This window comes from Carcharodon carcharias, chromosome 2 (assembly GCF_017639515.1).
Source record: "Carcharodon carcharias isolate sCarCar2 chromosome 2, sCarCar2.pri, whole genome shotgun sequence".
Lineage (NCBI taxonomy): Eukaryota > Metazoa > Chordata > Chondrichthyes > Lamniformes > Lamnidae > Carcharodon > Carcharodon carcharias.
The window spans coordinates 127,076,785-127,103,666 of NC_054468.1; the positions used below are offsets into that span (position 1 = coordinate 127,076,785).

Genomic DNA, 26,882 nt, shown 5'->3' on the forward strand with positions numbered 1-26,882 from the left:
ATCACATTGCCTCTGCTTGCACACACAAAACTGCTGAAGTTATACCTAGCACCGCTCATTGAATGTAAATTCTCATTGTATCACCAGCCTTTTTGAACTCCACTTTCAACAATAAAACCCCTTTCATAGTACCAATTTTATCTCTAATGTAAACATATTGCTTGGTATCTGCGAGCGAGGTGGTAGTTTTCACCCCACTTCTTGAATGCTCTGTTCAAAAAATGCAAATGCATGCTATCTCAAATCTCAAAACTAATACACATCAAAGCTGGCTGGCTTTAATCCAATTAAGACACACCCACAGACTAAATCTCTATTTTAAAAGAAAAATATTTTCCGATAATATATACATTAATAGCTTCTTGACAGGCGGGTTGATATTGCTGTGTCGCTGTTCTGATATATCAGCCTCCTGAATGTTATGGGTGAATGTCACATCCCACACCGAGCAATCTATTTCTCATAGGACCAAACGAAGTTGCTGAGAGAGGAGCTGAGAGCCTTGGAAGAAGCTGGCTCAGCGCTGAGCACCTATACCGACTGGCTCAGGGCTGCGCAGAAGAACTTTAAAAACATGGCTGTGGCTTTGAGTGTGGTGGACAAAATCGCCATGGAAATCAAAATTAAAAAGTTTGAGGTAAGAGAAAAGGAAATGCGTGCACACAGCTGGGTTTCTTCATTTCAAGAGTTAAAGACTTGTGCATAAATCTACATGTGTATCTATAGCAAGCTGGATCTAGCACATCAGTGCTCCCAAAGCTGTACATAATATGAGCACATATCGGGAATTTAAAATGTTGTCAGGAAAAAGTGGGGTAATGGGATTAGTTTTGGGGTTAATGGCTATGAGGAGAGAGTGGGACAGTGGGATTAATTTTGAGATTGCTACTGAACTATGGGGAAGAAGAGGATATTAAGATTAGTTCTGGGATTGATACAGGTTTATGAGGAGTGAGCAGGGCAGTGGGATAAGTTTTTGCGACTGATGGCTGAGGAGAGAGTGGGGCAGTAGGATTAGCTTTGGGATGGATACAGGATTATGAGGAAAGATTGAAGTGATTGGACCTATATTCCCTCGAGTTTAGAAGAATGAGATGTGATTGGGTAGATGTAGCAAGGATGTGTCCCCTGTTTGGGGGGTCTAGGACCAGGGGACACAGTCCCCGATTAAGGGATAGGCCATTTAGGATGGAGATAAGGAGGAATTTCTTCAGTCAGAGGGTGACTTTAAGGGATACAGGGATAGTGTGGGAAGATGGCATTGAGGCAAAGATCAGCCATGATCTAGTTAAATGGCAGAGCAGGCTTGAGGGGCCGTGTGGCGTACTCCTACTCCTGTGTTCCTATGATGTGGAGAAAAATGGGCGTTGGGATCAGTTTTTGGATTGAAATGGGGCAGTGGGAAGAGAATGCGGCAATGGCGAAGGAGGCGAGGAGAGAATGGGGCACTGGGAAATTATTTTGGGATTGATACTGGGCTGCGAGGTTCATGTGGTGCATGTTCTGCAGCCTGAATACACTGGACATAATTTCCAGTCCAGTCTGTCTTCTTGGCTTTATTAAAGTCCACAAGAAGCTGTGAGACCAATCACTTAACTTTGGCCAGCCCCAAAGCACCATGGGATCTTTTAGATGATTAGTAAAGAAAAGGCGTATGAAAACCCTTAAAGTGGAGCTGACCATAAACCTGGAGGTTTCCTGACTAACATTGCGGACAGACTTGGCCTCTTGCCATAGCCTTTCCTTTTCAGAGACACTGTTTTCATTTTTAGGGCCTGCACAATGACATTGACATGGGGAACAGCTTGCTGAAGATGATTCTTGAGAAGAGCGAGAAGGCTATTGAGTATCTTGAGGGGCCGGAAGCTCAGAGTCTGCGGGAGTCAATGGATGGTCATATTGGCCAATTGAATGAGTTGACCAGCTCCATCAGGAGGGAGCGCGGCAACCTGGAGAAATGTCTGTACCTCACCAAGGAGTTCTTAGATAAGTACCAGAGCCAAACCAAGTGGCTGGCAGAGTATCAGGCCATCTTACAGATCCCGGTGGATCCAAAAGTGGAACTGTTTGAAAAGAAGGCCCAGCTAGCTAAGTACAAGGTAAAGGAAACTGAGAAAATAATGCAAAAGCCAAATACTGCCGGAAATCTGAAATAAAATCAGAAAATGCTCAGCAGGTTATGCAGCATTGTGGAGAGAGGAAACAGAGTTAATGTTTCAGGTTGATGGCCTCTCATCAGAACTGAGCAAAGATAGAAATTTAATAGGTTTTGAGCAAGCAAACAGGGGCGGTCAGGGGTGGGGGGGAAGGAGGAACAAAAAGGAGGGTCTGCAAAAGGGTGGAGTGCTGGACAAAAGGTTTCATGGAACAAAAGCTAAAGGGAGTGGCAAAGAGAATAGTAAAGAAACAAAAGACATGTTCAAATGAGGTGTGAATGGCTGGATATCAGCCGTCCGAATGCAAAACGAAGGAATAAAGAAACAAAAAAAAACTGAACCAGCAAAATACAAAAAGGAACAAAATGGAGGCAGAGGCTATGATCTAAAATGGTTCAACTCCGTGTTGATCGTCGAGTTGAAAGATGAAGCGCTGTCCCTTGAACTTGCGTTGAGCTTCATTGGAACACTATAGCAGGCCAAGAACAGAAAGGTCAGAGTGGGAACGAAGTGACAGGAAGCTCAGGGTCATACTTACTCAGGGTCAGGAATGTGACTGAATACTCCCCACTTGCCTGGATGAGTGCAGCTCCATTTTTTTTTATTCATTCACAGGCTGTGGGCTTCGCTGGCTGGCCCAGCATTTATTGCCCATCCCTAGTTGCCCATAAGAAGGTGGTGGTGAGCTACAATACTGAAGAAGCTGGACACTGTCCAGGACAAAGCAGTCCACTTGATTGGCACCACATCGACAAACATGCACTCCCTCCACCACCAACGCACAGTAGCAGCAGTAACAAGGTGCACTGCAGAAATTCGCCAAGGCTCCTTAGGCAGCACCTTCCAAACCCATGACCACTACCACCTAGAAGGACAAGGGCAGCAGATAGATGGGAACACCACCACCTGGAAGTTCCCCTCCAAGTCACTCACCACTCTGACTTGGAAATATATTGCTCTTCCTTCACTGTCGCTGGTCAAAATCCTGGATCTCCCTTCCTAACAGCACTGTGGGTGTACCTACACCACATGGATTGCAGCGGTTCAAGAAGGCAGCTCACCACCACCTTCTCAAGGGCAACTAAGGATGGGTCATAAATACTGGCCCAGCCAGTGAAGCCCATATCCTGTGAATGAATAAATAAAATACTTGAGGATTGAACATAAGTGTACCACAAAGCAGTCACCCAATCTGAGAAACTGGCTTTATAAAAATAACCAGAATTACTGTATGGTGAAAGGTTTATATTTAAGTAGCCCTTCATGACCTCCAGAAGTTTCAAAGCGTTTTCCAGCCAATGAAGTACTTTTGGAGTGCAGTCACTTTTGTAATGTAGGACACGCAACAGCAAATTGTAGCCTAGACCTCCTATCATGCTGGGGTGTCAAGCTTTCATATTTCCATGCATTTCATAGTAACAGTAGTGTATTCATTCTTTTACTTCAATTGGATCTGAGTGCAAGGGAAAGAGGTGATAGGACCGAACAACAGCAACTTGCACTTATATAGCACCTTTAATGTAAGCAAAACATCACAAAGCCAGGAGCACTGACAGGCAATGTTTGACATCAAATCACATGAGGAGATCTTAGGACAGGTCACCAAAAGCTTGGTCAGAGAGATAGGTTTGAAGAAGCATCTTAACGAAGGATAGAGCAATGGACAGACAGGGAGGGAATTCCAGAGTTTAGTGCCTAGACAGCCTAAAGCATGAGTGTCAGCGTCGCAGCTAAAGAAATTCAGGATGTACAAGGTTCACCTGTCCAAATGTATGAAGTATCTTAGCCTGAGCCTGTTATAGCCCAAGACAGGTAAAAGAAATAAACCCTAGGCTACTTTCTCGTGTTCTACTTCACTTCACTTTCTATCTACTTTGCCCTATAATCATTGAAATTGTTCTCATTTTGCAGTCTCCAATTGATGATAATTCATTTTAAAACACGAGTGTTGCGGAGTTGCTGACTGTATAATGCACAGACCTAACTTCTTCTGTTTGTCTCAGGCCATTCAGCAAACGATTGTGTCCCATGAACCGGGAATTAAGTTGGTGATTGAGAAGGGTGAGGCTGTCTTCGAGCTCATTCACGACCCTGCCGTCAATGACAATCTGAAGAGGCTGCTGTCAGATTACCAGGAGCTGTGCTCCACAGTAATGGTAAGGGCCTCAAGGTCTGGGTAAGTGCCCACAGTGAGGGTATGGGCCCCAGGGTCAGGATAAGTACCCACAATGAGGGTACATGCCTTGGGGGCAGGGTGAGAGCTCCAGGATCAGGCAATGGGCCGCAGAGTAGGTGCTGGGCCCCACGATCAAGTTAAGGGAAAAAGAGTCAGGGTAAGGATCCTGAATCTGGATAAGTGACTAAGGGTCAGAATAAGGGCCCCCGGGTATGGTAAGGAACCAAGCTTCAGGGTAAGAGCCCAGGGTATGGACAGCAGGAGGCGTTCCCAAACTAAATACAAACAGAACTGATGGATTGATTACCATACAGGAAATTTTTCTGGGAGTATATGAGACTCCACTCCATACCGATGTGGTTGACTCTTAACTGCCCTCTGAAGTGGCTAACAATGCCCTCAGTTGTATCACCATCTTCTCGGGGCAGCAAGAGATAGGCAAAAGTGGCGGCCTCACAACATTCACATCCCAGGAATGCATTTGAGGAAAAAATCACTGACTGTTACTGGGCTCCTGCAAGCAGAATAGTTAATTTGTTGCTGCTCTTTCTTTTCAAGGTGTGCATGCAGAATTTGGAAGAGACAGTGAGGGAGCATGAGGATTATAACAGTAACCTACAGGAGGTAGAGAAATGGCTGCTACAGATCTCCACCAGACTGGTGGCTCCTGACACCACCCAAAGCACCAACCTGGAGATGGCAACCCAGAACCTGGCAAGACACAAGGTGCAGAACAACCTTACATTTTATGCAAATTGCTTTTATTAGGAAACTCTCGAGATCAAGATTGTGTGGGTATTCCTCCGCACTGGGTGCACACAGGAACATTGGAATGCGTGTCGATCATTCAGCCGCTTGACCCAGTTCCGCCATTCAGTTGGATCATGGATGGCCTGTACCTCAATCCACTGTACCTGCCTTTGTTCCATATCCCTTAATACCCTAACCCAAAAACTCTATTGATCTCATTCTGGGAAGCTCCATTTGCTCCTGCGCATCCACAACCTTTTGGGGGAAGAGAATTCCAGATTTTGTGACTCTTTGAATGAAGAAGTGCTTTCTAACATCAATCCTGGATGGCATGGCTCAAATTTTAAGGTCATGCCCCTTTGTTCTGGACTCACACCAGAGGGAATGGTATCTGTCTGTCTGTGTGTCTACCTATCTATTCATACATCTATCTCTCCCTGTCTCTCCTTCTGTCTATTTTTCTATCTATGTATCTTCTTTTGCCTGTCTGTTTCTCTGTCTGTTTCTCTGTCTGTTTCTCTGTCTGTTTCTCTGTCTGTTTCTCTGTCTGTTTCTCTGTCTGTCTCGCTGTCTGTCTCGCTGTCTGTCTCGCTGTCTGTCTCGCTGTCTGTCTCGCTGTCTGTCTCTCTGTCTCTGTATCTTCCTGCCTCTCTAGCTCTTTATCTCTCTGTCTCTCTCTCTCTCTCTCCCTGTCTCTCCCTGTCTCTCCCTGTCTCTCCCTGTCTCTCCCTGTCTCTCCCTGTCTCTCCCTGTCTCTCCCTGTCTCTCCCTGTCTCTCTCTGTCTCTCTGTCTCTCTCTCGCTCCATCTCCCTCTACCTCTCTATCTCTCTCTATCTTATCAGTTCCTTTAATCAAACAGTCGTTTGGTCGTACAGAACTCCAACATTGTTGAAAAGAGAGACATCTTGCTGAAGTTTTTCATCTTTGCACTCATCAGGACAAATGCAAAAATGCCAAATTTCAAACCATCATAATAATTTATACTATAGGAGAAAAGAGTGCTGATTGGTTGGCAAATTGTTCAGGTTCACTGGAATGATACCAGACTGAAAAGGGCAGGTTGTGTAGACTTAACTTGTATAGAAGATGAAAGGATGATGTATTTAAGTGTTCAGGATGATTAAAGGAGTTTGTAGGGTAATTGGAGAAAAGTTGTTTCCTCAGGTGGAGGAGTCCAGACCAACTGAGCACAACTTTAAAATGAAAGCTAGGCCGTTCAGGGAGATGTCAGGAAACACTTCTTCACACAAAGGAAAGTGGAAATCTGGAACTTTCACCCTCAAAAGGCTGGTAAGGCTGAGGATCAATTGAAAATTTCAGAATTGTGATTGATGCATTTTTGTTAGGCAAATGTGTTAAGGAACCAATGCAGGTAGGGAGTAAAGGCATGATCTAACTGAATGGCAGAACAGGCTGAAGGGGCTGAATGGCCTCCTGCTCCCATGTTCCAAGTAGCTCCTCAGTTATTGTCACACTGAGCACGATGTCTGTAGGATGACTCGAACTGACCCGGTTTTTTCTCTCCTAACAGCCAATCATGGAGGAGATAGCTGGTTTCGAACATGCCTTAGCAAGTCTGAGAAGCAAGGGGGACAACCTGATTGCCAACTGCACGGAGGAGCTTCAAGGGAAGTTTAAGCATCAGATCCAAGGTCACCTGCAGGGAATTCGGGACAGTTATTCTGCCATCTGTAGCACAGCTCAGAGAGTAAGGAACAATCCCCAAACTCACAAGTGTACTTGTTCTTGCCTCCTGCCTCTGGCGGGTAGATTTTACATGGAGACGTAAACCAGGCAGTTTCTTAACCTGGTGGGCAAATTGAAAGTCTAACTCTGCACCTTGCTCTGTCAGAATGACATTCTTGCCTCCTGTTGAACTTCTGAAACCTGCATTATTTGAATAAGATACCTGAAAGGCCCAATGGCATTGAGCCAGGTTTGAGTTGCCAAGCAAGATAATGAGGGCACCAAGCAGCTGGAACTATTCAGATGCAAGGGGTGCTTGCACCATCCTGGGGCCAGTCCCTTCTCGTGCCCTGCAGTCTGAGCGAGGCTGGTCACAGGGCAGGTTGGTCCTCAGCACTTCTTCAAATTCTGTTTTTGTTTTGGTCCTCAGCACTGCTACTTGATAGGCTTCCATCCAGCGGTTCCATGAGGTAGGAGCTTCTTTACCATTGCAGCTGCCTCCTTTAAATGTAATATGAATGACTGTTCCTGAGCAGTGCTTAGCATTCCACCCTCTCCCCACCCTTGGTTGTGGGAGGGAGGCCCAGAGAAATGGCCTGTCAAATCTTTTGCCCTGTTTCCGATGTGGCTTTGCAGAAGAAGAATGCCCCATTGTGGCCATTGTTGTTGAAAGGTGTACAGCGAGCTCTGAACTACACCTAGTTCATGTTAACTAAGCCTGCAGGTTGCTAACTCTATGTCTCTGTCTGACCTGTTTTGCCCCAGCTGTACCAGAGTCTGGAACGTGAGCTGCAGAAGCACGTCAGCCACCAGGACACGCTGCAGCAATGCCAAGCCTGGCTCCAGTCCGTGCAGCATGAACTGGAGCCCCAAGCTCGACCGCCTATCAGCCCACAAAAATCACTCAAACAGGTAACAGCGCAAGCGCCTGAGCCAAACCCTGACAGCATTCCCGAAGGGGTAGAGTTATCTACCATGGACCTGCATCACCTCTGGAGTGATGCCGCATCCAGGTTTCTGAAGCCTTTTGCACAGGTTACATTCAAATGTAGCATCAAGGGTGACATTTATGAATCCTTGTATATTTTGTGGGAACTGCTTGTGTGAACGCTAGGGTATCTCCATCTGTAAGTGCTGAGAGCTTACCTTTATTAAAATCCACTTGTGAGATGTTAGCATCACTGGCAAGGCTGACATTTATTGCTGAGCCCTAATTGTCCTTGAGATGGTGGTGACGGGCTTTCTCCTGGAAGCGCTGCTGTCCATGTGATGTAGGTGTTCCCATAATGCTGCCAGGATTTTGACCCATCAACAGTGAGGGAACAGCGATATATGTCCAAGTGAGAATGGTGTGTGACCTGGAGGGGAACTTGCAGGCGGTGGTGTTCCCATGCACCTGCTGCCCTTGTCCTTCGAGGTGGCAAAGGTCACAGGTTTGGAAGTTACTGCCGAAGAAGCCTTGTAAGGTTGCTGCTGTGTATCCTGCAGGGAGAATGCACTGCTCCCACTGTGCGCTAGTGGTGGAGGGAATTAATGTTTAAGGTGATAGATTGACAGCCAGTAAAGCAGGCTGCTTTGTCCTGAATGATGCTGAGATTCATGGTCATTGTTTGAACTGCATTTATCCAGACAAGTCAAGAATATCCCATGGCAATGGTAAATGTGTCTCTTTTAAGCTAATTTTTAGAAAATTTTGGAAAAAAATTCTTTTCATTTCAGCATATTCATGAAGTCATTCATGAACATTCTGTTGATAGAGGATATGGGATCTTTTGCTTTATAACTAGAAGTATAGGCTCTGATAGCAAGGAAGTTATGGTAAACTTCCATTAATCAGGTGGTATATTGTATCCAGTTCTGAGTACCACTCCGTCTAGACCCTTCATGCTCTTAACCACCTCTATTAAATCTCTTCTTAAACTTCTCTAGGTAGAACAGCCTCGCTTCTGCAATCTAGCCATGTAACTAAAATCCTTCACCTTGTGAATCTTTGCTACACCCTCTCCAATATCTTCACACTCTTCCTAAAGTGTGAAGCACAGAATGGTACACAGTGCTCCTGTTGAAGCTGAACCAGTGTTTTACAAAGGTTCATCATAACATCTGTGTTTTTATGCTCTGTCTGTATTTATAAAGCCCAGGATCTTGTATGCCTTTTTAAACTCTTTCTCAACCTGCCTTATCACCTTCAATGATTTGTGCACTTATATTCCCAAGTCTCTCTGCTCCTGCAGCCCCTTTAGAATTGTACCCTCTAGTGTATATTACCTCTGCTTGTAATTCCTTCCAAAATGACTCACCTTGCACTTCTGTGAAATAATTGTGATATAGTCTACACTGCATACTACCTCAGTCTTTTGTTTTTTGGATGTACTAAAATTGTTAGCACAGTGAGTGTATTGTACATGGAAAGTTATGTGTGTTGTATGATGTAAGGTGTTACTGCTAATAACCCTAGGCTCCACCTTGCTGCAGGTGAAGCACTATCGGGCTCTGCAGGAGCAGGCGAGTACTTACCTGGAGCTGCTTTGCTCCATGTGTGACTTATCTGACGACACTGTGAAGAAGGGAGCGGCAGACATCCAACACACCAAACAAGCGGTAATCCATCTGTCTCACTTCTTTGGCTCCTGGACCTGCCTGCTCCAGACATTCTATTCCATTGCCAATTTATTCCTCACCCAAAACTATTCAGCCCAAGACCAAAATAAGTGGTTAAAAAGGTCTTTAGCTTTCAATCTTTATGGACTTTTAAAACCCGATTTACAGAACCAAAATATTTGTTCTTACTGATGTAATCAACCTCTGAGTTTTCATACCCTTAACAAAGAGTAATTGACAATTCAGGTTTTATGTATCATCTTTTATACTTAAAAGTTAAATTAATTTCTTGCTTAGTATGACCTTTAAGGTTTTCAGTTAGCCATGAGGGAGAATAAAAAGCACAACAGAGCATACACAGAGGCCAACATTTTCTCCCCATCGGGGGGGATTTGTGGGAGCGGGCGCAGGTGGACGAGTTCCTGATTGGCACCCCTATTTCACATGGGTGGGCCAATTAAGGCCTTCCCAAAGTGACATCTGCCAGGAAGCTCTACGTGCTCCGTGTGTGTGTGTGTGTGTGTGTGTGTGTGTGTGTGTGTGTGTGTGTGTGTGTGTGTGTGTGTGTGTGTGTGTGTGTGTGTGTGTGTGTCTGTGTATTCCCTGAGCTGGGAGTGCACTCATTCGCGCATACGCATGAAAGAGCACACAGATCTTCCTTAGGCAAATTGCTGCCTCAGGGAGGCCAGCTCAGATTTGAAACTTCAAGACCCGTAAATTATTATCCAGCTCAATGGTGAATAAAAGTCTCTGGGCAGAATGTTCTGTTCGGCTAGTGGGGGCGGGGGCCCGCTCGCGGACATGTAAAATGACGTGGGGTGACGTCAGGACCCTGCGTCATTTAGATTTTCACCCACCGACCTGTCAACGGCCTATTAAGGCCATTAGAAAACTAATAGAAACCATTAACGGACCTGCCCATCCAACCTTAAGGTTGGCAGGCTGGCCGGGAGCCCTGGCGGGGTTCTGAGAAAGCTTGAAACCTCATCCATGGGCAGGATGAGGACTTCAAATGAAACTGAGAGAAAAATTTCCCTGCCATGTCCCCTTTCGCAGTCACATGAGTTGGGACATGTCCATAACTTTTATTTTGAAATATTCTGAGACCCTTAACTTACTCATGAAACCTCATCCTGCCCGTGGATGAGGTTTCATGCTTTCTCAGAACCCCGCCAGGGCTCCTGGCCAGCCTGCCAACCTTAAGGTTGGATGGGCAGGTCCATTAATGGTTGCTATTAGTTTTCTAATGGCCTTAATAGGCCGTTGACAGGTCGGTGGGTGAAAATCTAAATGACGCAGGGTCCTGACGTCACCCCACGTCATTTTACATGTCCGCGAGCGGGCCCCTGCCCCCACTAGCCGAACAGAACATTCTGCCCAGAGACTTTTATTCACCATTGAGCTGGATAATAATTTATGGGTCTTGATAGCACACAGAATAACGGAGAATGTCAGGCTTCGTAGGTTCTTGCAGATATAGATATAGAGCATCATAAGGTTCAGACTACTGTTGGGTTACTAATGTGCTGGAGTCCAAAACTCGAGTTATAAATATAAGATGGTCACTAATAAATCTGAATAGGAATTAAGGAGAAACCTCTACTCAGAGAATGATAATAATGTGGAACTCATTGACACATGGAGTGGCATAGATGCATTTCTGAAGAACCTAGATAAACAAATGAGAGAGAAAGGAATAGAAGGATATGCTGATGCAGTGAGATGAATTAGGGTGGGAGGAGATTCATATGGAGCATAAACCCTGGCACAGACCATTTCAACATAATATTCTGTGTAACACCCGTCCAAAATGTCAAGAGGAAAATGTACGGTATATCTCTGCTTGTTATAGTATGAGACAGGCAAAAGGAATAAACCCTGGGGCAATTTCTAGAATTCGACTTCACTTCAAACACTGTTCTCCCAAAATTCATATCTACTTTGCCTGATAATCGTCTAAATTGTTCTCATTTAAAGACGATGGTTGATGAGGTTTAATTTTGAAATATGAGTTGTGCCTCTTTGCTGGTAGTGTGATGCTCAGACAGGGTTGGAATAATGATTTGTGTGTTGGGCGGGTGTTTGTGCAGGTTATTGCTCACATCTCCTCCAAGTACCAGCTGGCACAAATGGTGGAGTGGTTTTAAAGCACTGATGGGTGGTTAGAGAGATGGGTGAGGGCTTCATCTTCAATGGTTTATCTTCTTCCCGACAGACTCCTCTCTGTCAAGTCCAAGTGCTGAACCAGTCAGGTTCGAAGCGCATCGAAATCCAGGTTAAGCAGGTTCCTCACCAAACATTACACTGCTCCATTGTGAATTAGCTCCAGCTGAGGCAGGTCACCAGTTCCTTCCTGGCGATTCTTATCTCCCACCACATAAAGCTGTCTTTCTTTTTCCTAAAATTTTGCCTGTTGAGACCTTTGATGAGCAGCCTTTTCTAAACAAAATTTTGAATTTTACCCCCCAAATTTTGCAAAGCAGAAAAGAGGGAATAGAAAAATAGGGAAAATTTGGAAGGATTGCATTTATTATAATATCATTCAGGACCTCAGGATGTCCCACACCCAATGAAACACTTTTGAATTGGTGTTGCCATAGTAACGTTGGAAATGTGGCAGCCAATTTGCACACAGCAATTTCCCTCAAACAGCATTGTGATGATGACCAGATAACCTGTTTAGAGATAAATATTGGCCAGGACGCTGGAGAACTCCTCTACTATTCACTGAATAGTGCCATATGGGATCTTTCTTATCCACCCGAAAGGGCAGATGAGGATTCAGTTTAACATCTCATTTGAAAGGTAGCATCTTAGATAGTACAGCACTCCCTCAGTACTGCACTTGAAGTGTCGGCCTATATTTTGTGCTCAAGTCTTCGACGTGGAGCTTGAACCCACAACCTTCTGACTCAGAGGCAAGGGGGCTACCCACTGAGCACCTCAACCAACCCAACACCGTCTCTCGACATTCTCCTGATGCATGATGGTGCGGCCCTCGTGAGCTAATGTTTGTCTGTGAGCTGAACCCAGGCTGTGCTGTGTTTCAGATTGAGCAGCACCTGGTCAGGTCACAGGAGCTGGCCCTCGGTTGGGAGGAAATAAAACGACAGAAGGCAGAGCTTGTGGCTTACTTCCTGGACACCGAGCAGCAGCTCCAAAGCCTAAAGAGGAGGCCTGCGGAAATGGAGCTGAAAATTGCACAGAAGCAGTTGGCCCAGGTGCAGGTAAGAAATAATCCCAGTATTGACAGAGAAGTATAGAACACTGAGATTGTCAGATCATAAAAACAGGAATGGGCCATTTGGCCTCTTGACTTCAGAATGATATAAATATTCAATAAAATCATAGCTAATCTGTACCTCAATCCCATTTACTCCCCCCTCCTTTGCTCCTTATCCTTCAATACCCTTAATTAACAAAATATTGTCGCTATCAATCTTAAACTCCAATTGACACCCCCACACCCCCCACCAATGATTCACAGCATTTAAGGGGAAGGAGTTCCATATTTCCACTACTCTTCTTGATCTCCAGTGAATGACCTGACTCTAATTTTTAAGGGAATGCTCCCTTGTTCTGGATTCCCTTACTAGAGGAAATAGTTCTTCTGCACCTTCCCCATCAAATCCCTTAATGATTTTAAACACCTCCCGATTAGATCACCCCTTCTAAACCTTCTAAACTCAAGGGAATACAAACCCAAGTTGATGCAACCTGTCCTCATAATTTAACCCTTTATGCCGATGGTCCTGATGAACCTGCATTGCCTGCCCCTTTCCCGCCCATGACCAATGTATTCTTCCTGTGGTCTGGTGCCCATAGCTGAACGCCATACTCCAGATGGGGTCTGAAGAGCACTCTGTATGGCTGAGGACTGTCTTTACCATTTTCTAAGTTGTACCCTTCCACTTAAGTTTTAAAGCCCAGCAGGCTCATCGCATTCTGAAGTTTGCATTGTCTAAACTCACTTTGCACCAAAGAGAAGGACCTGTGGCTTCCTCTCAGACCTTTGCTGGTTGCCCTTTTGCCCCGTGGCTAGCAGGCACCAAGGTTGCCCTCCCCAAGGTGGATTACCCTATCTTCTTTCCCTTCTCCCTTGCAAGAGCATTGCTGTAGCCTTTGTGCCTCACATCAGGGAATTGACTGGATTGACCTCCCATTAATTGACACTGAATGGCTGAGTTCGGGTACCCAGTATAGCAGTTTTAACCTTTCCTATTTAACTTTCGGGTATTCATACTGTTGTGTTAAAGGCCACAATCCTAAAACATATCAGAATTGTCTTGGGTGCAGTTTCACTTTGAATCGGTCAATGGGAGCTTTGACACTTGATTCAGATTCCAGTTAGATTGCAGTATGCTGCCAGATGTTACAAAGGTTTAGAGGTTTTCCATGTTTCATTCAGTTGAATCTGGGACTGAACAAGCCCAGGTCCAACATCTTAAGGAAGTGAGCAGCAACTTGGAGTGAGTTTTCTCACCTTTGACCCGAATGGTCTTTTGCTGATGAGGTCATACTCACATTTACCAGCTAAGTCCAGAATTCAGATTAATAAGCTGTTGGCATGTTAATACATTGAAAGATTCTGCATTTCTTTCTTCTATTTAGGAACTGGGTCATCAGTTCCAGTCCAAGCAAGCTAACATCACTGCGCTCACAGAGAAGGTCAGTAGTCTGACAGAAGGCCATGAATCACCAGAACACTCCGAGATCGGCCAGTTAAGCAACCAGTGGCTGGAGCTGTGTCACCAGATCAATGCTCTTCTGTCAATGAGAGAGGAGGACCAGCAGAGAGCAAGAGATTATCACGATCGAATGAGTATTGTGGAGGTGCTTTTGGACAAGTTCACAAAAGAATGGGACAACTTAGCCAGGTGAGTGTTTGGTTGGACAGACAGATTTATCCTATCTATCAAGCCTGTCTATCTATTAAGTTCTCCCATTGCTAATTGATGGGGTCTTGCTGTGTGTACAATGGCTGCTGCATTTTCTGCAATACAGGAATGACTACACTTCAAACAATACTTAATGGGATATGAAGCACTTTGGGCTGTACTGAAGATGTGGCAGATACTACATAAATGTAGCTTCTTTCTTTTAGCTGTTTCTCCAAATATCTTGTCTCTCTATACCTAGTAATCTTTATCTGTCTGTCTGTCTGTCCATCTGTCCATCTAGCTATCTGTCTAGCTACTTAGCTACCCATCTATCTATTTGTCTAGTTATTTGTCTAGCTACCTTTCTCTGACCTCTCTGTGTAATTTCTGTATCAGCCATGTGTCAGTGCAGCAGGAAGTATCCATAAGTTAGGACGTTTTGTGACGTCTTTACATTGTCGGGAACAGTTGCCGCTTTTGGCCTGCAGCAGGGAGGCCCACTCACTGAGAGCACACGATGGAAATCTCAGCATCCGCTGCTTATCACCTTCTGTCACCAATCCACAATAAGAGATCACACATAACACTCCAGATTCCCAGCGTGTGCTCCAAGTAGGTGAAGGGACCCTGCTTCAGAGCGGAGTCTGAAAATGATCCCTCTAATTAAACCAAAGAAATTCACTGGGAGTAATCGTTGTCACTCTTTCGGGCAGAACACGGCACATTCTCATTCTGCTATTGTTTTATTTGTTACAGAACTGATGCTGAAAGTACAGCTGAGCACCTGGAAGCTCTGAAGATGCTGGCGAGCGTCGTGCAGGCTCAGAAATTTGTCCTGGATGACCTGAAGGAGCAGAAGCAAAAACTAATGGATCGCTTGAACCCCGAGGATAAGGAACTGATCAAAGAGCAGACCAGCCACTTTGAGAAGCAATGGGCCCACTTAGAGGACCTGATCGAAAAGAAAATTCAGGCTTCCGTCCTGACCTTGGAGGAATTGAGCCAGTGCCAGGCCAAGCTCGATGACCTACTGGACTGGGCGGATGGCCAGACCCACCTCTTTGCCGAGGCCCTGAGATGCAGCCCACCGGCAGAGCTGGCGCAGACGCTCCTCCTGGACCACATTGCCATCTGCAACGAGCTGGAGTCCCAGCAGCTGACTCATGGAGCGCTGACGGAGGAAGCTGAGAAAATCCTGGCCCGCTTGGGTCTGGACGAGAGGCAGCGGCTGCAGAGGGCCCTGAGCGCGCTGCACGGGAAGATGAACTCCCTGAGTGAGGCGGTTGGCCAGCGGAGGAAGTACCTGAGCAAGGCCCTGTCGGACCGCACGCAGTTCCTTATGGCCGCCAGCCTCGCCATCAACTGGATCCAGCAGAACGAGAGGGTGGCTACATCCCAGAAGCACGTGGCTCTCATGCCCCTCGATGTGGGCAAGCAGATCCGAACCTGCAAGAACATCAGCAGCCGCCTGAAGGAGTATCAGGCGGACGTCACGGCCCTGTGGGCCCAGGGCAGGGAACTGGCGAAGGAAGCGACTGAGGAGGAGACGGCTGAGATCATGACCCAGCTACAGGAGCTGCAGAGCATGTATGACTCTGCCCTGCAGCAAAGCGCCCAGAGGCTGCAGGAGCTGGAGAAGATCCTGGTCTCCCGGAAGTATTTCAAGGCGGATTTGGATAAGGTGTGCCACTGGCTAAAACAGGCGGATATTGTCACCTTCCCACAGATCAGCCTCATGAGCAGTGATGCAGAGCTGTCCTCCCAGCTGAGCAAGTACCAGCAGGTTCTGGAACAATCCCCCGAGTATGAAAACCTGCTCCTGCTGGTGCAAAGGGCGGGGCGGGAATTGCTGCCTTTGCTGAGTGAAGCTGATCATTCCTTCTTGGATGAGAAGCTGAATGTTCTGCCCAAACAGTTCAACTGCATCGTAGCCCTGGCCAAGGAAAAGTCCGACAAGATCCAGGAAGTCATTGCGGGCCGCAAAGAGTACGTCTCGCTGATTGATTTAACCAGCAAGGCACTGAGCGAACTGGAGGACCAGCTGATTCAGATGGGCAAAGGGCATCTGAGCCTGTCCTCAAAGGAGGTGGCTCTAGTGCAGAGCGATTACAGAGCCCTCCTCAGTGAGGTGACCGGCCTCGGCAGGGCGGTGGATGACCTGAACCAGAGGAAGGAGACCTTCCGCGGCTCCGGCCAGCCGTGGCAACCCGATGAGATGGCCGGCCTGGCCAGCCTCTACGGCCGCCTGAAGCGGCAGATTGAGCTGCGAGTGGCGCTGCTGGACGACACCATCGCGGCCCACCAAGACCATGAGGCCGCGTCCCTGCAGCTGGAGGCGCAGCTTCGGGCTCTGGGCCAAGAGCTTGTCAAGATCAACGAGGAGACCCTCTCCATCGAGGAGAAGCTGAAGAACTACCACGCCTTGGCGGGGGGCATGCAGGATGCCAGCTCCCTTTTGAAGAGGTTGGTTGAACAAGTGGAACAGCTTTCACCCGAGCTGGACAGCGGAGCCCATGAGGCAAGGAGTCAACAGATACAAGCCTGGAAAGAGGAGCTACAGTCGGCCCAAGGAACGATCAGTGCGAGGATAATGGAATGCGAGAGCAGACTTATTCAAAGGATCGACTTCCAGACTGAAATCCAGCACACCCTGGACTGGCTGCGGCAGATTAAGGGAGACCTCAGCGCAGCCTCGAACCTGGACATAAAGCTTCAGAGCATCCAGGAAGAGGTACGGAAATCCCAGATCCTTGAGGAGGAAGTGCAGTCAAGTCTTCGGATCATGGCGGCCTTGAGCAGTAAAGAGAAGGAGAAATACACAGAGTCCAGGGAGCTGATGCCTCCACAGGTGGAGAGCAACCTGCTTGAGCTCTCCAAACTCGAGACCGAAGTCCAGGAGACATTGAGCATCAAGAAGGTTAGTTAATAGGAACTGCTAAATAAGAAGAGGCCAAATCCTATCCAGTTGACCTTCTACCATCCTGTTAGTCATATGATGCATCAGTAATGGAGTTGTTGACTAACCATAGCAATCAATTTCTTTCAAGTTAGTCTGGAACAGGCCCAGTCATGAGATGAAGAAAACACCAGTAGTGGAGAGCTTTAGGAGCCATCGGCCCAAAGTCACCTGCTTCTCCCAAGCCATGCTACACTTACCACAAGTCATGCCTCAATTTACTCATAGACTGTATCCCAAAATGTTATTTTCTGAAAGAAATCTATACCATCTCTTTCCACCCTTTGGAACCTGTTCATCACTTGCTCACTGAAATAATGGCCCAGATCTTGCTGGAAACATAATAGTGTGTTAATGACAGATGCCGTTATTAAGGAAATCAGCCTGCAAGTTCAGAGGAATAAGAGATACGCCTTGAATGGCAAATTTCCAAACTTTCTGGTTGATTTCCATTTCCCCAACATTTGTTCTGCACAGACCTCACCCTTTAGCCTCCATCCCAATTTTAAAAACTTGCTGGACTTGCAAGTTAAACTTGAATCAAACTCACCACAGAATGATAAGGGTGGTACCCTGTTAACAAAGCAGTAATTATTAATGCCATTCAACCTTTCTGACCTAGAGAGGTGAACAAATTAAACTATTCCACCCCATCCCTGCAAGAAGTCACTAGAATCACAGAGTTGTTACGGTTCAGAAGGAGGCCATTCAGCCCATTGCGTCTACACTGGCTCTCTGAATGAACAACTCACCCAGTGCCATTCCCTCGCCTTCTTCCTGTAACCCTGAACATTCTTTCTTTACAGATGACAATCTAATTCCCTTTTGAATGCTTCAGTTGAATCTGCCTCCACCACTCTCAGGCGGCATATTCCAAACCCTAACCACTCGCTGTGTGAAAAAGTTTCTCCTCATATCACTTTTGCTTCTTTTACTAATGACCTTAAATCTGTGCCCTCTCATTCTCGATCCTTTCACGAGTGGGAACAGTTTCTTTTTATCTACCTCTGCCCAAACCCCTCAATATTTTGAACCTCTATCATCAAATCTCTCCTGAGCCTTCCTTTCTCTCAGGAAAACGGTCCTAACTTCTCCAATCTACCTTCATAACTCAAGTCCCTCATCCCATGAACCATTCTCGTGAATCTTTTCTGCACCCTCTCCACTGTTTTCACATGCTTCCTAAAGTGCGGTGCCCAGAACTGGATGCAATACTCTAGCTGAGGCTCAACTGGTCAACTGTTGTTAGAGATTATAAAACAAATGTAATTTTTAAATTTTTATTTACTTTTCCTTTCTGCCTACTTTTATCTTTCCTTCAGTCAAATCTTTCTTGCTCTTCAATGTTCCGTGGTGGGAGTTGCACCTGTGCCTGGACTCTAGATTACTAGTCCAATAATATTACTGTTACACCACTCCCTCCAGTATTATAGCTCTCTTTCTGTTATTACAGCCCTCTCTCCAGTATTACAGTTCTCAGTCTAGTGTTACAGCTCTCTCTATAGTATTACAGCCCACTCTCTCCCATATTACAGCCCTCTTTCTCTCCAGCATTATAGCTGTCTCTCTGCAGTATTACAGCCCTCTCTTTCCAGTATTATAGCCCACTCTCTCCAGTGTTGCAGCCCTCTCTCTCCAGTGTTGCAGCCCTCTCTCTCCAGTGTTGCAGCCCACTCTCTCCAGTGTTGCAGCCCTCTCTCTCCAGTGTTGCAGCCCTCTCTCTCCAGTGTTGCAGCCCTCTCCAATATTACAGCCCACTCTCTCCAATATTGCAGCCCTCTCTCCCCAGTATTACAGCCCTTTCCCTCTCCAGTAGTGCAGCCCTCTCCAGTATTACAACTCTTTCTCCAATATTTCAATTTTATCTGGCACAACTCTTGCATAGAAAATTAAGGGACAGGCAAGTATCCTGGCACGGGGGTCCGTCTGAGCAGGGGGTAGGGCGGGGGGGTGTGGTGCCAGAGATGTGAGAATGTGTAAACAGGAGAAGATTGGGTACTACTCATCAGTGAAACTTAGAGGTTGGGGAAAAAAAGCGTCCCGGCACCATGCAGCCTTGGACATGGGACGGTTAATTCTGATATGGGATGACCTCGTAAAATAAGGGACGGTTGGTCACCCTAACCTGGTACTACAGCCCCCTCTCCAGCACTAAAGCTCTCTCCATTATTATAGCCCTCATTCCAGTATTACAGTTCTCTTTCTGGTATTAAAGCCCTCTCTCTCCAGTATTACAGCTCCGCTTCAGCATTACTGTCCTCTTTCCAGTATTACAGCTCTTTCACCATCGCTACAGTTCTACCTCCCCAGTATTACAACCCTCTCTCCAGTATTACAGCCCTCTCTCCGGTGTTACAGCCCTCTCTCCGGTGTTACAGCCCTCTCTCCGGTGTTACAGCCCTCTCTCCGGTGTTACAGCCCTCTCTCCGGTGTTACAGCCCTCTCTCCGGTGTTACAGCTCTCTCTCCAGTGTTACAGCCCTCTCTCCGGTGTTACAGCCCTCTCTCCGGTGTTACAGCCCTCTCTCCGGTGTTACAGCCCTCTCTCCGGTGTTACAGCCCTCTCTCCGGTGTTACAGCCCTCTCTCCGGTGTTACAGCCCTCTCTCCGGTGTTACAGCCCTCTCTCCGGTGTTACAGCCCTCTCTCCGGTGTTACAGCCCTCTCTCAAGTATTACAGCCCTCTCTCAAGTATTACAGCCCTCTCTCCAGTATTAAAGCCCTCCCTCCAGTATTACAGCCCCTGTCTTCAATGTTGCAGTTCTCTCTGGTATTACAGCCCTCTCCCAATATTACAGCTCTTGCTCCAGTATTAAGTCCTTTCTCAAGTATTACAGCCTTCTCTCCAGTGGTGTTGTGCTGTCAGAATGCACCAGAGCGCCAGTCCAGTCTAGCAGTTCCAACCAGGGCCCAAGAGATGGGGCACCAACAGTTCCAAACACTGGGCCTAGGTGGAGGGGGGGCTTGGGGGCAGGGGGTGGGGGGGGGGGGGGGGGGGGGGGGGGGGGGGGGGGGGGGGGGTGGGGGGGGTTGGGGGTGGGGTGGGGTTGGTGGGGTAGGGGGTGCTTGGGCTTAGGACCTGACAGACCAGTTTTAAAAAAATTGCAACTTTCAGGTTGAGAGTTTGGATTTTTTGAAATGGGTCTGTCGGGTCAATTTCACTCATCGCTGCGCTGCTGCTGAGGAGGTTGGGGAATTGGGGAGTGAGGAGGAGGGGTGTTGGGGGGTGGAGAGGGGCATTTGGATGATGGTGAGGGGGGGATTGGGGGTTGTTGGGGGAGGGATGTGAGGTTGTTGGGGAGGTTGGGGAGAGGGGTGTGAGGTTGTTGGGGAGGTTGGGGAGAGGGGTGTGAGGTTGTTGGGGAGGTTGGGGAGAGGGATGTGAGGTTGTTGGGGAGAGGGGTGTGAGGTTGTTGGGGAGGTTGGAGGGAGGGATGTGAGGAGGTTGGGGAGGTTGGGGGGAGGGGTGTGAGGTCGTTGGGGAGTTTGGGGGGAGGGGTGTGAGGAGGTTGGGGAGGTGGGGGGGGCAGGGTGTGAGGAGGTTGGGGGGAGGGGTGTGAGGTTGTTGGGGAGTTTGGGGGAAGAGGTATGAGGAGGTTAAGGAGGCAGGGGGAGGGGTGTGAGGAGGTTGGGGAGGCGGGGAGGGGTGTGAGGAGGTTGGGGAGGCGGGGAGGGATGTGAGGAGGTTGGGGAGGTGGGGGGAGGTGTGAGGAGGTTGGGGGGAGGGGTGTGATAAGTTTGGGGGAATGGGTGGGGGGTGTGAGGAGGTTGGGGGGAGGGGTGTGATGTTGTTGGGGAGGTTGGGGGGAGGGGTGGAGAGGAGGTTGGCGGCAGGGCAGGGGCATGGTGATGCCAGAGCACATTGGACCGCCACTCCACCTCCAGTTTAAAGGCTTTAATATTCACCGCTCAATGGCAAACTTCCCTTTGCTGATTGGCCATCTGTTATATGCCCCACCTGGTTTTTCTTTCCATTGATCTCAGTGGAATCCACTCTATTAATTGTCTGACTGGATTGTCAATCTGTAAGATTGCTGTTGATTTTAATCCTCACCACCTCCAATATTGAAGCTACTTGTTTCCAGGAGTGTAACTCTTTCGAGTACAAACCCGTTTCCATCTGTTTCAGATGAAGTTACATTGTTTCATAGTTTGCCATTGTGAGATTTGAACTCTTGATCTTGGGATTACAAGCCCAGTACCATAGTCACTTGGCTATTTAGGCCAAGCCCTCCATGAGTGTAACATGCATGGGGGGTGGGGGGGGGGGGCGGTGGTGGTGGTGGTGGTGGTGGTGGTGGTTTGCCTCATTGATGGAAACAATCAGAACTGGAAGGAAATCCTCTCACAGCCACATGAGGCTGCGAGACTCGTAGGCGTGGCTGGCATGAAGACCATGTAGAGTGAGTTCTACCTGCATTATTATGTGGGGCGCAAGGGCAAGTTTGGCCACGAATTCCTGGAGTTTGAGTTCAGGCCGGATGTTGAGAGTTGACCGGAATGTCCAGAGCTCGCGGTGTGGCTATGCATCCGGAGCCTGTGGAGGTGAAGAGGTGGCGGAGGGAAGGGCCCTGGACCTCATCCTGCTGCTGCTGAATGTTTCTGAGTCAATGTTCAGCAGCAGCAACAGCAGTGACCCTCCTGTACAGCCCTCTGATTGTAAAAAAAAATACAAACCTTACAACTCCCTGCACACAGCTTTCTCATAAACAGACATTTCAGGAGCTTTATAACTCAAGGTTCCCGGGATCTAAACCAGCATCAGTATCCCCAGACACCCTGCTGCATTTGCCTTCTGAACATCAATTCCTTGGCTGTGAAGGCCTGAGGATGTGAAATGCAATATACTGTATGTATTTCCTGCTGGCAGTTTTACATGGAATTTACAGCACAGAAACAGGCCATTTGGCCTACCTTGTCTATGTTGGTGTTCATATTCCACACAAACCTCCTCCCACCTTTCTTGATCACACTCGGGGTAGCCTTCAGCTTCTTTCTTCCTCATGTGTTTATCAAGTTCCTTCAATGTATCTATACTAGAGTCATAGAATGGTTACAGCAAGAAGGAGGCCATTCAGCACATTTTCTCTGTGTCAGTTCTCTGCAACAGCAACTCAGCTAGTCCCACTCCTCCAACTTTTCCCTGTAGCCCTGTAAAATCTTTTCTCTTCCGATAATTATCCAGTTCCCATTTGAAAACCGCATTTGAATCTGGCTCAGGTCATGCATTCCAGATCTGAACCGCTTGTTGCATAAAGAAGTTTTTCCTCATGTTCCCTCTGGTTCTTTTGTTAATCACCTTAGAGTTCTTGACCTTCTGCCGATGAGAATAGTTTCTCCTCATTTATTCTATGCAGACTCCCATGATTTTGAACACGTCTAACAAATCTCCTCTCAGCCTTCTCTTCTCCAAGGAGAACATCCCCAGCTTCGCCAACCTATCCACATAACTGAAGTCTCTCATCTTTGGAACCATTCTCGTAAATCTTTTCTGCACCCTTTCTAAAACTTTCACATCCTTCCCGTTGAGACTGAACCAGTGTTTTATGCAGGTTCATAACTTACTTGCTTTTCTATTCTGTGCCCCTCTTTATAAAATCCAGGATTCAGTATAATTTATTAACAGCTTTCTCAACCTGCCCTACCACCTTAATTGATTTATTCACACATACACCCACGTCTCTCTGTTCTTGCATTTCCTTTAGAATTGTACCATTTATGTTATGTCACCTTTCCTCATTTTCCTGACCAAAATATATCAATTCATACTTCTCTACATTAAATTTCATCTACCACGTGTCTGCCCATTCCACCAGCCTGTCTATATCCACTTGAAGTCTATCATTATGCTCCTCACAGTTCACAATACTATCAGGTCTTGCATCATCATCAAATTTTGAAATTGTGCCCTATCCACCCAGCTCTAGGTTATTAATATAAATCAAGAAAAGCAGTGGTCTCTATATATACCATCCCCAGTCAGAAGTAAGTAAAGTTTTCTGTAATTCATGTTTTTAATAGGCTTGAATAAAATAATTAAACTGCTGCATAATGAAGTTCTAGCTATGCTAAAGATAATGTTTCAAAATACTACATGGTTGGAAATAAAATGCTACCGGCACTAATATTTAAAAAGCATAGCCTTACTGACGTTTAGGGACTCAAGTGACTAATACATAGAAAAACAACATAATAGTAGATTCAGAAATGATATGGCCAACACGTTTCCTTACAGCTCCACCTCAAAATTTGGTACTACACTCCTGCCTCTCTCCGGTATTATCGCAGTTCACCCTCCAGTATTAGAGGCTTCTCTCCAGTCGTATGGCTTTCTCTCTGGTATTAACACAGTCCACTCTCCAGTATTACAGCCTTCTCTCCAGTCGTATTGCAGTCCGCTCTCTGGAATACAGCCCCCTCTCCAGTCTTATAGCTTTCTCTCTGGTGCTGCTATCCACTCTTCATTATTACAGCCATATCTTCTGTATTAAAATTCTCTCTCTCTCTCTCTCTCCAGTATTACAGCCCTCTCTCCAGCATTATGGCTTTCTCTCTGGTATTACAGCCCTCTCTCCAGTATTACAGCTTTCTCTCCAGTATTATGGCTCTCTCCAGTACTACAGTCCACACTCTGGTATTACAGTGTCACTCTTCGGTATTACAGCCCTCTCTACAGCATTATAGCTTTCTCCCTGCTATTATTGTCCACTCTCGGGTATTGCAGCTCTCCCTCCAGTGTTATAGCTTTCTCTGCGGTATCACAGCCCACTCTCTGGCATTACATCCCTCACTCCAGTATTATAGCTTTCTCTCTGGTATTACAGTCCACTCTGCAGTATTATAGCTTTCTCTCTGGCATTACAGTCTACCCTCCAGTCCAGCATTGCTACTAAGTGGGAACTCTCCTTAGGCTATTGTCCCTCATTGGCAGGGAAATGAGATTTGTGAATCTTGTGAAAAATATTATGAACAAACCTAAGGAGTGACAGGACCCCTGTTAATTTTACTGTTGGAGACTGCTCAGGTTAAGTAGTACTGCCTTGTCGATGTGACAACTGTTTCGACAGAGTGATAATGGTAATTTCTCTTCCCCCTCCAGACATCCCTGGACAAGGTGCAGGGTCTGATCCAGCGGTATCAGCGGGCAGCTCAGTCAGCTGGTGACTGGTTGGATGATGCCAGTGCTCTCTTGCAGCAGATGGGTGACAGTCTGGATGTGGAGGGTTCAGAGGAGACCTTGAGGAGGCACGATGAATTCTTCGCCACAGAAGCAGACCTAGCCAGCCAGCTGGTAGAGTTGGAGGCATTGATACCCGACCTACTGCCCTCGATCAACGTGGCAGGGCGAGAGCAAGTGGAACAGAGCTTGGCCTCATTACGGCAAAGAAGAGTAGACACTGAGCAACAAGCTCAAGGTCAGCAAGACATTCTCCAAAGGTAAATTCCTCAAATAGGGTCAATATCTTTACATAAACAATGTGAGGCTGCAGTGTCATTGAGTTGGTCATCAATGATACAACATGGGGCAGATTTTCAACCAGAACTGGCTTGGAATACAGTGCCCAGTTCTTTTCTCCATATTACAAAAAGAATATAGGAGATTGGAGAAGATGCAAGAAAGACTCATAAGAACACTGGTGTGTTACAGTTCACTCAGGGAGTCCAAATTGCTGTGGCAACAGGCGTGTTGTAGTCTGGAGCTATGGATAGTGATGGTAGAGGCTCTAACATTCTTTCCATAATATGGCTGGCCAGGAATCTCTCCTGGAAGTTGATTCGCAACCTGTTTGGCCACATTACAAACACACCTTCCTTGGTGGGATTTGAACCCAGAGCTTCTGGTTACAGAGGCAAGGGTGCTTCCCACTGCACCACAAGATCTTCACTGTATGAGTGGTGCTAGAACTGAAATGTTACAAGTATCAGGAAAGACTGGAGCTTTTTTTTTAGAAAGAGAAGGCTGAGTGGTGATCTGGTGTTTAAATTGTAAAGGCATTCAATGAGGTGAGTTTAGAGATGACATTTTTGATTGTGTGGATTCCAAAACTAAGGGTAGAAGATAGTCACTAATAAACCTAATAAGAAATTCAGGACAAACTCTTTACCCAGAGAGCCACTAGAATGTGGAACATGCTACCATATGGATGGCTGAGATAATAAGCACAGGTATATTTAAGGAGAAGCTAGATAAGTACATAGGGAGAAAATAATAGAAAGATATGCTGACGGGATGAGAGGAAGCACATGTGGAGCATAATCACTGGCATGGATCTGTTGACCTTTTTATGTCTTATAAATTCTGTGTAATTAAGTTCCATTAAAATCTTGGAAAATCTGTTCAAGCATTGAGCGAACATTTGCAGGAGGAGAAGTTGTGCAATAGTTTTATGATTTAGCCCGCCAAGCTCTGTCTGACAACCTCACACATATCTGATTGTCAGGCATCGAGGGGCACACACCCAATTTGCAACTCACCTGGTTTTCCATCCATTTGCCTACCACTGGCCTAGCTTGCTCACTCTTGCCACTGAGTCAGAAGGACGTGGGTTCCAGCCTCATTGAAGAGGTCTGAGCATAAAATCTAGGCTGACACTCTCAGTATGGTACTGAGGGAGTGCTATTCTGTCAGAGGTACAGATGTCTTTCGGATGAGATGTTATACTGAGGCCCTGTTTGGTGGATGGAATGATTTAAAGAGCATGGAGTTCTTCTGGTGGCCTGGCCAATTCTCCTCCCTTAACCAAATAGAAATTGACTTGTCATTCTTGTAATTTACGGTTTGTGTGATAGCTGTGTATAATTTGATCCATGATCCATTGAAAATTGACTGCAAAGGTCAGGCTGAATTTGAGCAGTTGCTTCCATTTGTCATGTGAGTGACCAGGTGAAGATTTGATGAGTTCTTCGCACTGATGGACCAAAGGGTCTGGAATCACCAAAATTACAGAAGGATGCCTTTCATTCCTTCTTGCCTGGGCCGATGTTAGCTCCTCAACTGAAGCTGTTCATCCTAGGCCTATTCTACATCCTGAGGCCCTGCTGGAGTGGGCATAATGACTGATTTATCCCATTGTGAGGCCAGAATTTTCCCTGAATTGCACCAAGTGTGGTGGCAGGCATGAAAAAAGATGTTTTTCCTTCCAGCTGCAAGAGCGGATTTTTGCACCGTATCATCCACTGCCCACCTCATTAATAAGGCAGCCGTAGGAAAACATGCTGTTTGTCTGGCGGGCAGCTTCTGAATCGCCTGCCACGCCGTTACCTCATTGTTTCCTCACTCTGGGTGCCATGTCTAAACTGCAGCCGATCACACAATTCTCAACACGTGCAGTCCAGGACTGCTCCAGTCAAGACATGCCCCAAAAGCCAAGAAGAGTTCCGTGACCTGTCCCTGGAATGCCTTTCGGAGGCCCGCCATGATGTCCCCTATCCCTACTCTGGTTGCAGGAGGTCCAGCAATCTCACCACTCCAGCTTGGGAGGCGATGGCAGTGGTGGTCAGGGCCAACGCTGCACAGAAGATGTTGGCCATCCAGTGCAGAAAGAGGATGAATGATCCCATCCATGTTGCCATGGTGAGGCAACTGTCTCATCACTCTAAAGTCCCACACGCAGTGAAGTGATGGATGGGGTCATCAACAGTGCTATCAAGCGGCACTTGTTTAGCAATAACCTGCTC

The 26,882-nt window shown here is 46.8% G+C and overlaps 1 protein-coding gene across 1 annotated transcript in view; it reads left to right on the top strand.

Annotated features, from left to right (window-relative positions):
- The window catches only part of LOC121288199 (nesprin-1-like), an 81,087-nt gene that overhangs the window by 24,142 nt on the left and 30,063 nt on the right, over window positions 1-26,882 (top strand). Inside the window, exons 10-20 of the mRNA XM_041206633.1 lie at window positions 467-637; window positions 1,773-2,099; window positions 4,160-4,312; window positions 4,891-5,058; window positions 6,615-6,791; window positions 7,535-7,681; window positions 9,245-9,370; window positions 12,421-12,597; window positions 13,982-14,247; window positions 15,007-17,167; window positions 24,304-24,641. Coding sequence (XP_041062567.1) covers window positions 467-637; window positions 1,773-2,099; window positions 4,160-4,312; window positions 4,891-5,058; window positions 6,615-6,791; window positions 7,535-7,681; window positions 9,245-9,370; window positions 12,421-12,597; window positions 13,982-14,247; window positions 15,007-17,167; window positions 24,304-24,641 — 4,211 coding nt within the window. The remainder of the gene's footprint in view (window positions 1-466; window positions 638-1,772; window positions 2,100-4,159; window positions 4,313-4,890; window positions 5,059-6,614; window positions 6,792-7,534; window positions 7,682-9,244; window positions 9,371-12,420; window positions 12,598-13,981; window positions 14,248-15,006; window positions 17,168-24,303; window positions 24,642-26,882) is intronic.